General features: G+C 42.1%; 3 protein-coding genes across 3 annotated transcripts in view; 1 reads left to right on the top strand and 2 right to left on the bottom strand.

Moving 5' to 3' along the window:
- The window catches only part of LOC126564579 (probable 26S proteasome non-ATPase regulatory subunit 3), a 561792-nt gene that overhangs the window by 63838 nt on the left and 485279 nt on the right, over nt 1-12675 (bottom strand). The gene's annotated exons all lie outside the window — the stretch shown is intronic.
- The window catches only part of LOC126564595 (zinc finger protein 596-like), a 394155-nt gene that overhangs the window by 28342 nt on the left and 353138 nt on the right, over nt 1-12675 (bottom strand). The gene's annotated exons all lie outside the window — the stretch shown is intronic.
- LOC126563938 (protein O-mannosyl-transferase TMTC2) overlaps nt 1-12675 on the top strand; it is a 157003-nt gene that overhangs the window by 16568 nt on the left and 127760 nt on the right. Inside the window, exon 2 of the mRNA XM_050220801.1 lies at nt 1004-1090. Within this exon, the coding sequence (XP_050076758.1) occupies nt 1004-1090 (87 nt within the window). The remainder of the gene's footprint in view (nt 1-1003; nt 1091-12675) is intronic.

The raw sequence follows: 12675 nt of genomic DNA, 5'->3' as shown, positions 1-12675 counted from the left end.
CAGATTTAATGACCAAAGCCCGGGACAGTGTTGAGAATTATCGGTTTTTACTGTTTTGCGCTGCCTTCCATCCGACATTTCGAAGTGGATGTACTGTTTGGCTTTTTTTTGTTTCCTTTCCGTTTCCCCACTAGCTACACCCCCCTTCGGACGGTTGGTCTGATCCGGGACGGACTGGACACCGTGGGCTGTGCAAAATTGTGCATAAATTGAATTTCGATACGAATTTAATTACGATAATCTGTGCTAGTGGGCCGAAAGAAGTATAGTGATCTCACACACATAGAGTGAGGTGTGCGGAAGGGCGGGAAAGGGAGTGAGAGAAAGGAGGGTAGTAACACAAAAACTTCGTGGCATGGTCCACCACTGACATTCCTTTGGTTCTGCGCACAACTGGCTACCGGAATGCGGGGGGTGCAATTCTTTTCGTTTGCTGATCGATTTCCAATCGTATCGACGATTCCGTGTTATAACGTTTCTGCCATACGGTAGCGAGTAAATGGCACCGAGTTCCCAGTTCCGTCCCGACAAAACAAGGGAGGAGAAACGTAGCGAAAGGTCAGACACATGGAAATTCCGATGTTGTGCGTGAGTGCGTGCGTGTGTTGTGTGACCTGTTGCAAAATAATTCGGAAACTTCGGCCAAACCTCGTTTCAATTGAGCTGTGGAAAACGAACTCCCCATCCCATCCATGAAAGAACTGGTATTGGTAGGAGTGGGGTAGTGTTGTATAATCTAAAATCGATATTTGCATTTGGTACACTTCGAATATGCACGACAAAAGGAAGGTTAGAAACAGGGGACCAGGAAGAGGACACAAAACATCATTTTGGCATCGTCGAGGACCAAGCTGGGTGGGATTAAATGGATGCATTTGCCGTGGCGGTACCGGTTCAATCGAATCAGGGAATAATACGCGGTTTGGTGTCGTGCGATGTAGGGGTTTTTTGGTAATCGAAACTCATTTTCTCTTTTTTCGGTCTTTTCTTTTTCTCGTTGCAGCATGGATTACGTTAGTTTAGGCTGTTGCACGTTGGCCTTCGTGCTGTACATTAACACACTGAGTGCGGGATTCGTCTACGATGACAGGTAAGTGAAATGAGTTTGACAGATGGTAGATCGATTTCGACGATGCTTTACATTAACTTGCTGCTTGAAAAGGGAAAATAAAGTACCGAAGCTCAACCTAGTTTTTCTTGGAAATGGCCTTTCATTAAAATCTTCTTCAACTACCTCAATGAATACCTTTGATATCGGCAAGGACGCTCTCCCTCTCTAAAGGCTTGATCTCCATCCCCCAACTCGAGATGCTTCCCTTTGAAAGCTTGTCAGTAAATTTAAACTGAGCTCCTCCCACCAAGGCTCCTTGTTTTTCTAGTTCCTTTTTAACACTCATCAGAGCACCAAAGACGACATTTTCATTAGTATAATCCACAGACTTGCCTCCTCTGGAATGGCTGGAAAGTCTGAATTCGAGGAAACCCAGAGATACGACTTTTTGTGCAGCTTATCAGCCAACCAGTGCCGAACACTGATAGATTGAATTTTAATTCGTCTAGTTAATTTGCTTCATCACCTCTACTTGCATAGGCATTTTCTTATCGATGGCGAACTGTCTGCTATTGGATGCTTCAGCGGCTTGCTGTCGACAAAAGGACAAAAGAGCAAAATTGATTTCTTGGTTTATTGCTCCTTTCTGCGATGTCTGAAAATAAACCTGTTCAGTTCTTTGTGTTGATTGGAGTCTGAAATGAATACAGACTCGAAAATAGAATGACTGCAAATTATCATTTCCAATCATCATCACGACCAATACTTTGCTTTATGCCTAGTACAAGCTTAATAGACGTGAACGATTTTTCTTGTTTAGTATTGAAATCGTTCAAAAATCTACTACAGTGAGCAGAAAAGAATGAGCTCATTCCCTTTAAGTAGTGCTGCCGGCAACAAATCTTCGCCACAGACAACATCCTTTCGAACAAGGCAACGGTAGAACCAGGCATTCCCCAGTTCGGTTTCGGGGATGGCGTGTCTGTAAGTAGATAAGTACATTAAGAAGATTTATATTCAAATAAACCATGTTCACTCACACGCTTCCACACCCGTGTCGTGTCTGATCACTCACGGACACACACACACGAACACAGACATGATAGATTATTCAGTGTATTATCGTACACACGCACGATGCTGAAACCAACGAGGCTCAAGGGTGGCCTATGTGCGGAGGGAAAAAGAGATTCCCAACAAAGGAAACAAAAAAAAAAACCATCCGACTTACACACTATCACACTCGTAAGGGACATTTTCGTCTGTAACAGAGTGGAAGGTCGCATGGAAATGGTTATTATTTCATCGCTTCTGGATTATTCTTGCGGTTCCCAGTGTGGCTGTGGTTGCCCAACTCCGGCAGCTGAGAATTTCATTTCGCTTTGCGTCTGAATTCAATTTATCTTGCCAAAAAAAGGTACGTTAGAACAACCTTTTCAGTCCACCAAAAAGGTATCCCACTGGTGGGAAGCCTTCGCTTCAGACAGTGTCATCGATTTGCCGACCTTCACCCACTGGGAAGGAAGTCAAAACAATCGTCTTATCCCACCATCTGACAGCAAGTGTTTCCGTTTGCGTGCTTAGCCTTTGCCACACGTACTCCAGTGTCACTATCCAAAGCCGTCAGGTGTGTTAATGTTATGCTTCCTGTTCCAGCTGGAGTCGGGCAAAATAAAACGTCATCATGGCGTTTTTGAATGGTGAAGAAATGCTTTCTACCACCAAACAAATATATCGCTAAAAACTTCCGGATTCCGATTTGTTCCGCTCAAACACATTCGAAACATTTACCACGCACCCTTCCATTCGGAGCTATGGGTATTGTTTTTGTTTAAAATCTTTCCCAACGAATACCTTGCCGTTTATTGGAGTAGCACCAGGCTTGAAGGAGTTTGCACTCGACAAAACTGAAACAACATTGCTTCCGTCTGAACGCTGCCTGAAGCATATAGTTGGCACACTGGATACTGGGTTGAAGTTGATTAACGAAGGGACAAATCTGTTTCCCGTGTGCAACAGAGCAAGCTTACCGCCACGGGCAACTTGAGTAAACACGTTCGCAGGGGAGTGTATTTTGAATATCCACTAACGTATCCGTGTTGTTGCGTTAAGGATGAAGAACGAGACATTGTAATTGCTGGTAAGCAATATCAGGAGGATAGTCAAGGAAAAATGATGACACATGGTGGGAAGGCTGTAAGTGGTCGATTTTCATCCGACAACGTTCAGACAGGTATGACCCTAAGGGGTAATTATGTGCACGCTATCTTTCGTCACTTTCGCACCTGGCGCGTTCTGCACGGCACTTGTGGGTGGTTGTTTCCTGTGGGAAGGTTTATTCATTGATCAACGAACATACCCATGCACGCAAACATCGAAATGAAGTTGAACTACCATTCGGAGTGAATTGGTGTGTCTAGGAATACAGCTTTATGATAAAGTTCGTCTTTTTGAAGAAGAATGCAATTTTTTTATGAAGATCTTACGAAAGCCGATGAAAATAGCTGGTTGAAATGTTGTTATTGGGACATAACAAGCAAAAATCGAACAATTTCCTTACTTAATCATAAAATGCTTTAAGATAGAAGTAAGTAGTAAATCTCAACAATATCGTGGGGTGACCAGGTGGTTTCGACTCTCATTCGGATCGTCTTCCCGTAGAGAGAACCGATTATCTTACTACGTGGTATCGCAAGTCAAGTAAGCTTATCGATGGCCGGCCTGACCTAGAGGGTCTTTAAGCCAGGAAGAAGAAAAAGAAGGAAATAAAAGTGGCAATCTTTCAACCTCTTAAAACTCAAAACACACACACACACACACACACAAAATTCTTCTTCTGTAGAACAAAGCATTCATTTTAAAGCTTCAAATGACACACTTATCGAACCTTATCCACTCTCTCACATACATACAGGCTCATCCTTCAAAGGCTGCCAATAACTGTCCAATAATGCAACACGCACTCGGTGCTGCTTTCACAAACTTCACCGTTGTCAAGCCGGAAATGTAATGGACACCATCTCCCTGTTGAGCTTTACAGCATCGCACATGCACACGCACGAAGCACCTACCTTTGTCAGCATTTTGCGATCAGACACTGCACAGTGACCTGTCCCGATAAGGTAGCAGCACACCCTGCAATGCGGTTTTTTGTGTGTTACGAGCTCAAACGAATCTGGAAAGTTTCATAGTGCAAGAAAGGAATTCTCATTTTCGTCGATGCTGATATGTGGACAACTTTTTCCTTCCTCGCAATGTTTAGGGCGGAAGTGGGGTGAGCGAGCCGGAGATGCCGGCGAGGGCCGACTCATGTAACGAGTTGTTTTCGACGGCTAATTAATGATGCCATTGAACCATATATGAAACCATCCCAGCAGGAGCTCCGGTAACCGATGTACTTCATGACGGCGCTGATGATGGTGATGATGATGAGAAGCCTCGGATCGTGTGTATGGCCAGGTTTCCCCGGTTTCGATACATAATGGTTTCGATACATACGCACAATAATGGGCCAGCGCAGTGAAACAGTGTGCCAGCCGAGGAAAGCAACATCTGATTAATCGTTACGGCTGCCCGTAACGCCATTTTCAAGGTGCCTCTTGTTACGGGATATCGAATAAATGGGCAGAAGATAGAGTTTAGTATTACTCGCCTGTTTTTGGAGAGCCGGATGGAAAGTTAAAATTGTTACGAGTTATGCTGCTGTTGAACAAATTTTTAATCGCCGTGGTGCATTGTTCATTTGAAAGTTGAGTTGAGTGAAAAGTTTCAACAAGGTGACGAAGGACGAATATGTTAAAGGGTTTAGTTCACAGCAGGTTGTACCACTTTACATTGATATTAGGGAAAATAATCCTTTTGCAATCGAAAAAGTTTTGTGCCTAAAGTACGTATTTGAGTGAATTTTCACTTTAGAAATTTTTTCTAATCGATGAAGCTATCAAACGAATATTTTTAACAATTTCAAATAGGTTATCCCCATGCATTCCACACGCGACGTCAAGAGCAAACAACGAGTTTGGTTTTATATTGTCGCTTTAGCTTTCTTAATCTTCTTGGTTGAACGACCTTCTATAAGTCACGCCGGCTATCGAATGGCTTACTAGACTTGTTGATACAACGATGTTTGATAGTCTTTCCTCGCAACGGGAGAACGATCTGGATGGGATATAAACTCCGGTCCTGCAACGTGAAGACCGGCGCCGTTACCACCGGGTCTTCCCTATCAGGCGCACCACCACCAGGCTGGCTTCAGCATTAAAGAGCTTGAATCAATATTCATGTATTACAACAGCTGTTGAAATCGTTATCCCATTTGAAATAATTCCTTATAAGCACTGAAGCTAAGGATTGGAAATTTTTCAAAGGTGACGAACAAGTTGCTCGTCGATAAGTGTAATAATAAAATAAAGAATTTAATTCCGTTAGTACATTTTGACAATATTGCTTACTAGACCTAATTCGTTTTGATCGAATACACCAATGTCCTTGAATTCTTCACTTTGTGTCCAAACTGACATAAAAAACCCTGTTTTAATTCGTTGCTAATGAAACTCGATAAACTTTAAATTGTCTAACCACATCGTGCTTTTTCAATCAGAATAACTATTTTTTTTTAATTATTAAGTATGAACCTTGCCGTATTGTCAACAAAAAAAAAAAAAAATCAAGCATTAAAATCCACCAGTCAAGCAATTTTTCATCAAAATACCGTACAACTAGCATATTCCACAAGCAACCAGGCGTCTCCATTTCCGAAGTGGGCGCCCAGTTATTTTCCACATTGCCTAATAGAGCTGCCAAAACCCGTACCTGGTTTGTGAACATTAGCTACATTCACAAAACATAAGTTGCTTACCCTTACTGCTCACCTACTGTACCGAAAGCACATCCACATGTCACCATGAAACCTACGTTTGAACCGTTGCAATCGACAAAAACTACGCTCCCGGAATACTTATACCACTTGGACAACACGAACTCGTTGCTTTGTGTCTGCGCTTTCAACATTGATAAACTATTCAATTGAACATGAAAGAAATGTATCAGCGAGCACAAATCACACTGTCTGGATCAGGCAAAAGGGTGAAGAAAAACGGCCTATTGAATCAAAGCTGGCACGGCAGACTAAGCCTAAGGCCGGGTCGTAAAGTAGTGAGAGGTTTTTTTTGGTGGGTGGGTGTGTGTGTGTTCCATTTTTTTTGTTTTTCGCCCTGTGGATGTTCGCGGACCGTTTTCGATCGCTTATCGCTTTTCGGACGCACCGACTCCACCACAAATTGGGAAAAATGGACGATGAACATGACAAGTCGCGTACAGCCGTTGGCTCGCTGGTCGGTAAAACACAGGTGAAATAAAGCCCTAATGAAATGGAGACTACAATTGAACATGAATGCGATCGTTGTTGTATCTGCACCAGACAGAAGCAGCAAGCAACACGAATCGGATAATGATGATAAAACATTTCATCGAACGATGTACCACGGGGTTGGTTGATGATGGTATGATGGTCCCAGTCCCACAATCTGACTTTGGGGTATCGGGAATCGGCAATAACGGGCCCTCTCATAAATCATCTACCAAGCACGATTATTAAGCAACTGACGATAAACACATTTACCTGTGATTGACGGTGAGCTTACCGCTTTTACGAGACAACGCCAATAGGAGGATCTACTCAACAACAACAAAAAAAAACAACCTCACAGACCAGTTCGGATTTGGAAAACTGGTGAAGAAGAAGTAGAAGCAAAACGGAACAAAAAAGAAAGTAAATGGGTTCGATTGGAACAGGTTTTTCCCCCTTTTTTTCCTCTCTGCTTGGTAGTGAGCAAAATAATACATAATGGGAAAACAATTTGTCGAATAAATATTGTATATGGCAGTTGGGCTCGAGCTCAAGCCACCGTATGTAGGGTCGGACGGTGCTTATCATCATTCGGTTCGCAGCGTTGGGCGTAAAGCGTTTTGAGAACGTTTTGAGCAGTGATTTATTTTCGTGTATGATAATTTAATCATGTTGCTGTCATGTTGCTGGCAGGTGGTAAACGGGGTAAGTTGGCTGCCCCGTATTACCCAATTCTAACGATAGGGGTATATTAACGTTGATTCCACCTTCCAATTTCAAGTCGTTTAAAAACATTCATAAAAAACAGTTATTTTGTGTCTTTGTTCAAGATGGAAACTACAAATTAAAAGCGATTATTTATAGAAATATATCAAAGGGTCAGTCTTGAGATATTCCCTAAATAAGATTGACTGTTGTATTAAAAGGCACAAACAATAATGTTCTATTAGTAATATAATGTTTAATAAGCTCAAATTTGATTATTTTTTAGCTGTTTAAGCAGAAAAATTTGAAAAAATTAAGCACGGCAAAAGATTATGTAAACAGGAAGCTGTAGGGAGCAGTATCACGATATTTCAACCATTTTTGCTCAGGTTCGGACTCGATCATTTTACCATCCAATTCGTTAGCGACACTTTATCCTTGCTTTTATAACTTTTTTCCCTACTAGCAATGATTGAAAACCTCAAAGCAATGAAGATTTTGATTAATTAATTACTAATTTAATAATTGCGCAACATTCAAACCCTTAGTATGTTGAAGAGCTGTGCATAAATGACATAATTCAAACGAAAAACGGTACAACGACCTCATTTAATCAATACCCGAACATCCTTTCAACGTGTTGCTCCGACTTTGCAACGATGAGTTTTCACTTTTTCACCTCAATTGTCTAAGCAGACCGAAAAATATGCTTCTCATTGTGGTAAAAGATGCTATTGCGCCAAGAAAAGTGAAGCAACTGCTTCTTCCTTCCTCCTGTCACACATTATCCCACGGAAGTTTACTTCACTTCCTCGGAAGAAATCGCATTGTGGCGTGTACTATCGATTTTTGTCTCAACTTTTGCAAAAGACATCCCCAACAAACGCTCCGTGTTGAGAAAATCCTTTTCTGTTCACCGTACGGGAACACATCCGCACACGCGGTCGAGTTGTACACATACACACATGTAACACACACCCCAGCCCTGGGTAACGAGTATTGAGTTTCGGGAAACGATCCCATTGCTGGCTCCCAAGACGACAAGAAAATGGCAAAATGTCTGGCACCACCTCCTCGCACCTTTCCCCCTTTCTTTCTCTCGTGCAGTCGTCCAGCTGGAAGAAAACTGAAGCGAATCGGGTGACTTCCCGTTGCTCGCGGTACTGCTTCTTTGGCGTATTATTTTCCTATAAAAGCAAATCTAATGACAATGATTGATGAAAATTATGATCTAATGCTACCGGCAACGGCTTACCGAAAAGCGGGCTGAATGGTAATGGCGGAAACCTGAGGGAAAGAGGCGAAAAAGGACAAGGATAGGAGGAGGGTGTATGCGCCCGGAGGTTTGCCGAATGAAATATGTTTTGTGGTATTTTTGGTGTGGTATTTCCATGGTTTTCGTTTCCTACCGTTGCACAAGCGGATTCCGCAACGTTTTCGAAGACTTGATGGCGGAAGAGTTGTGGGAAATGTGGGAGAAACAACAATCCGCCTGCCACACGAAACCCGAAACGCTTGTCCAAATTAATAACGAACCCGATAGGGGTAACCGGAGTATCTCGATATCAACGGGCGATTTATTTTCCCAAGATCGGAAGACAACAAGGGTACGAGGCCCTTGCTGACGTGCGGCCATGTCCTGGTAGTTCGTATTTTGGCAATTTTACCATCCCCACTCCCACTGGTCCAATGACAAGGGGCCACGTTTTATGTGAAGATATCCAGTTGTAACGACTCTGGTCGATCGTATCTCTCATAACGATACAAAACTACCGCCTCAATGTACAGCACCGACCGACGCGTAACGAAAGGGAGTAGGTCATTTGTCAGGAAATGGTCGTCTCCGGTCTCCAAAAACCTCGGATTCTTTTGACGGTTGAAGGCAACAATCTGATGGAACAAAGGAATACAAAAAAAAAACTACACCGACACACACACACACAAAGCGAATGGAATCACGCAGACCAATGGCTTCGATGGAAAGTGATCGTAAAAGTGATTTTATTGACCGATACGCCAAGTTGGCTATTAATTCCCTTGTAGCGCGTAGTTCTCACCGTGTGCGAGATAAGTTTTTCCGCGCTTCGTCATTCCCGCATTCGGAATGCGGAAATAGCCTTCCAGTCGGTACGCCCAGCGCTGGTACCGATGACCCACTTACTCACACTCATCGTGACCTCTACCGTCTATTTTGGGCACATATTTCAAAGGACTTTCAACGTTTCAGCGCCATCAAATGATCAACAGCGTATTTTTTTCCCTCTTTTTTGGTATGTTCTTCCATCGATAGCAACAGTTGCTATTTCCGGCCGATTAGATGATTGAAGCTTGGTGATGCGAAACGGTTTGTAAGGCATGAAGGTGGTTCATATGAGAGGTTTCATAACTGGTTAAAGTTTTTGTGGGAACGACAAATCTTTGGCCACGTTTAAATGATTCAAGCACTAGCCTAATAACTAAATTTGAATTTTCCATATATTCGAATTTCATCACAACTTTTGCTAAAGTTTTTATTGCGAACCAACATCAATTCTGTACTGAACACTGCTAAAAAAATGTTACAGGTATGTATAAGCATCGTTGAATTTCATTAGAAAAAGATCAAAAATACCGCAGTAACTCGGCCTTATTAGAAAAAGAACAAAGTAAAACATTGTAGAATTAAATTTACTTTATTATTACAACATTTGAAAAAGCTACCACGTGTATGCAGTTTGCAAGATGTGAGAAACTCAGAAGCTGTCCCTTGATGCATTTTATATGATTTAGAAGGAAGAAGACGATGTAAAAACCAAACTAGCTAACAAATCAATTTAAGCTTTGCTTCTCTACTTTTTTAGTCATACCTCCTTAGGAATCGTATAGAGAGATGTATGTAGCGATGTCTATAGAAAACAATGGTCCTTTGGAAAGAAACGAAACCTCATTTAAACAGTAACGAAAACGAACATTTGCAGGCCAATCTAAAAACATGACATATAAATTCTTCTGCTGGACATCTTTTTCGACTTTACATACTTTGCATATTTTTTACGAACGGGAAAGCATTCATTGCCACACTTTAATTATTTACTTTAAAAATTTCAATCCTAATTATACCACTTTGATCGAAAATGCTCATTAACTTCTACTTTAAAACACGAGTTTCCTCCTACAAATAATGATTGAGCATCGCATTGAGCAAACACTTTAATCCGCTTGCCGAATTTACTCGATTTCGCTGAAAACTGAGTCTACCCAAACAACGAAAGCCCAGACATCATTATTCGGAGAAAATATTTATCTCCGTTCGTAGGCTATTTTGGGGAAATGCTTTCACGCCGACAAATTCGTCTGATCTCTTTGTCGACGGTGACCTTCAGGATTTTTGCTTCATTCGTCGTTTTTCTTTGGACCATTCGAGGAGGATGCTTTTCGGAGTGGCAGATTTACGTGCTGTAATAAAGCACCCATTAGCAGCTAGTGCCGTGTTTTGAGGCTTCAGTCCCGAAATGTTGATTCCTGCCTGGTGGATACACTAAGCGTAAATACTGGCCGCTAGCAGTTTGCGAAGAGTGACAAAGGAGCTAAGAAAGTAAAGGTGGTAAGGTCTTATCTTAATCGATTTAATGTGGTCAATTTATTTGTCCCGGTTTGTGGTTCGTTGCTGGAGCATTGTTCCCCACGCAGCGACCATTCCGTTCAATTGCGATGCGGGCTCCGATCGGATTGCGGCTATTGGTGCGGCAACCATCGCTAAGGAGCGTTAATTCCTGTGTAATCTCGTCGAGATTAAGCACAAACACTTAATTCCGATAGAAACGCTAAGCTCGTTCGTTGTTTGTGTTGTTTCAGGCTTCACGATTTACACTCCACGATTCCGTCGGTACGATTGGCAGGTTTGTGGCACCGATGAACCAGCTCAAGGCGTTGAGGCGATTGCGTTCCGTTTCATTTCATTTTTCCACTCGAGTTCCTAGTGGGAGTTGGTCGGAGTGTAGGAGTTCTTTTCGGTAGACAAATATTTGTTTCGCAAACCGCTAATCAAAACGAACACCATCGGCGTGGAACAGTCGTATAGAAAAAGAGGAAACGAAAAAGGAACTGAATCAAACCGTCAGAACTGTTGTGGAAAAAGGCCACTAAATTCGCTATTATGGTCGACTGTGAAGAAGGAAAAATGGGGGGAATTTAATCCTAATTAAATCAAATCGATGAAAATGATCTAGACTAAACAAAGAGAGCGAGACGGTAAACAGATTTGGACCGCGTTTTGATGCGTTTTTCTTAAGGGAGAAGGCTCGAATTTTTTATTTCTCTTTTTAAAGTTCTTTCACATGGATGATATTTGATTTTGAGCTCTTCATAAAGACTTCGTAATCTTTTTCTAACCAAATGTGCAAAGAACACAAATTTTCTTCTATGCCAATCCCGCCTGCAGCTCAACAAGAGACTTCAACAGCACTAGACAGTCCAATCAAAACCATTGTGGGCCTTGCTGACGTTACTCGCGCGTTGATTTTATTTCCTCTTTTGCTTGAATAGAAGATTGATTTCGTAATCGAAAGAAAATCTAATTTTGATAATTCAATTCAAATCAATTCTGATATTCCCTCTCGGTTTCGGATGAGGAGATTTGTTTTTGATCATCGGCCTCAATTAGATTAAATGTCCTTTCGACGTTACCCAGAGTTAGGGATTGTGACTTGTGATATTTAATTCGTTTATTAATGCACTACACAATGTTAACTTCTCATTAACTTCCATTATTAACCATCAGCAACTAAACAACGTGCCGTTGTCATCCAAAAAGCCAAGAGTGATTTTCCAAAGAAAATGTCGACTAGAAATCAAAAACGGTTCCGCTCGCAATGTGCTTAATCGAGCGGACTAATCGCTCCACCGATAAACCTATCATCAAATCAACATGACAAAGAGCAATTTCGATGTCATTCCGATAGTGTTCCGGTCAGTCATGTGAAATGGCTGTGTCAATTGGTGTCTTATCCACCACGCGTATCTCGCATTGGGCGTAGTGTGGCCCAAGAAACCGCCTTATCATACGGCTTAGTCGTTCGGTCAGCAATGGTTCAACAAAAGCGAACAAAGCGATAATAACAGCGTGTGGGAGAGAAAAAAAAAGGGAACAGGAAACCACAACTCATCCATGGAAGCGTAGAGTATGGATCGTCTTTGATTTTTCCATTTCTACCCGAAATCCCCAAAACCCCAAACCTTCAGCGAAGAACGATGGTTCACGTTTCCTGTTTTTACGCAATGTCACGTTATTGTTTTCCACGGACAAAACAACAACAAAAAACACAACAAAACGCGTCGAAATTTACCAGTGGCGTGTAAATGAAAGCGGATGGTAAAAGGACCACCAAAAACTCCACACAATGATACTACAACTTTGCCCGTTCACGTTCGGGTGCAAAAGTTATGGCAATCGAGGGGGGTAGAAAAAAAAGGTGTACCAAGCGCGAATCCTTAGGTTGAGGTGGTTTTTTTTTCCTATTCCCTTTCTTGCTTCAAGTCAAGCGGAACCTTCTTCTGCTTAAGCATTCTTGCTGGGCAGCTGGCAGCAACAACA

Source organism: Anopheles maculipalpis, chromosome 3RL (genome assembly GCF_943734695.1).
Source record: "Anopheles maculipalpis chromosome 3RL, idAnoMacuDA_375_x, whole genome shotgun sequence".
Lineage (NCBI taxonomy): Eukaryota > Metazoa > Arthropoda > Insecta > Diptera > Culicidae > Anopheles > Anopheles maculipalpis.
Note: the sequence above shows the minus strand (reverse complement) of the source record. Positions and strands in the feature narration are given on the sequence as shown.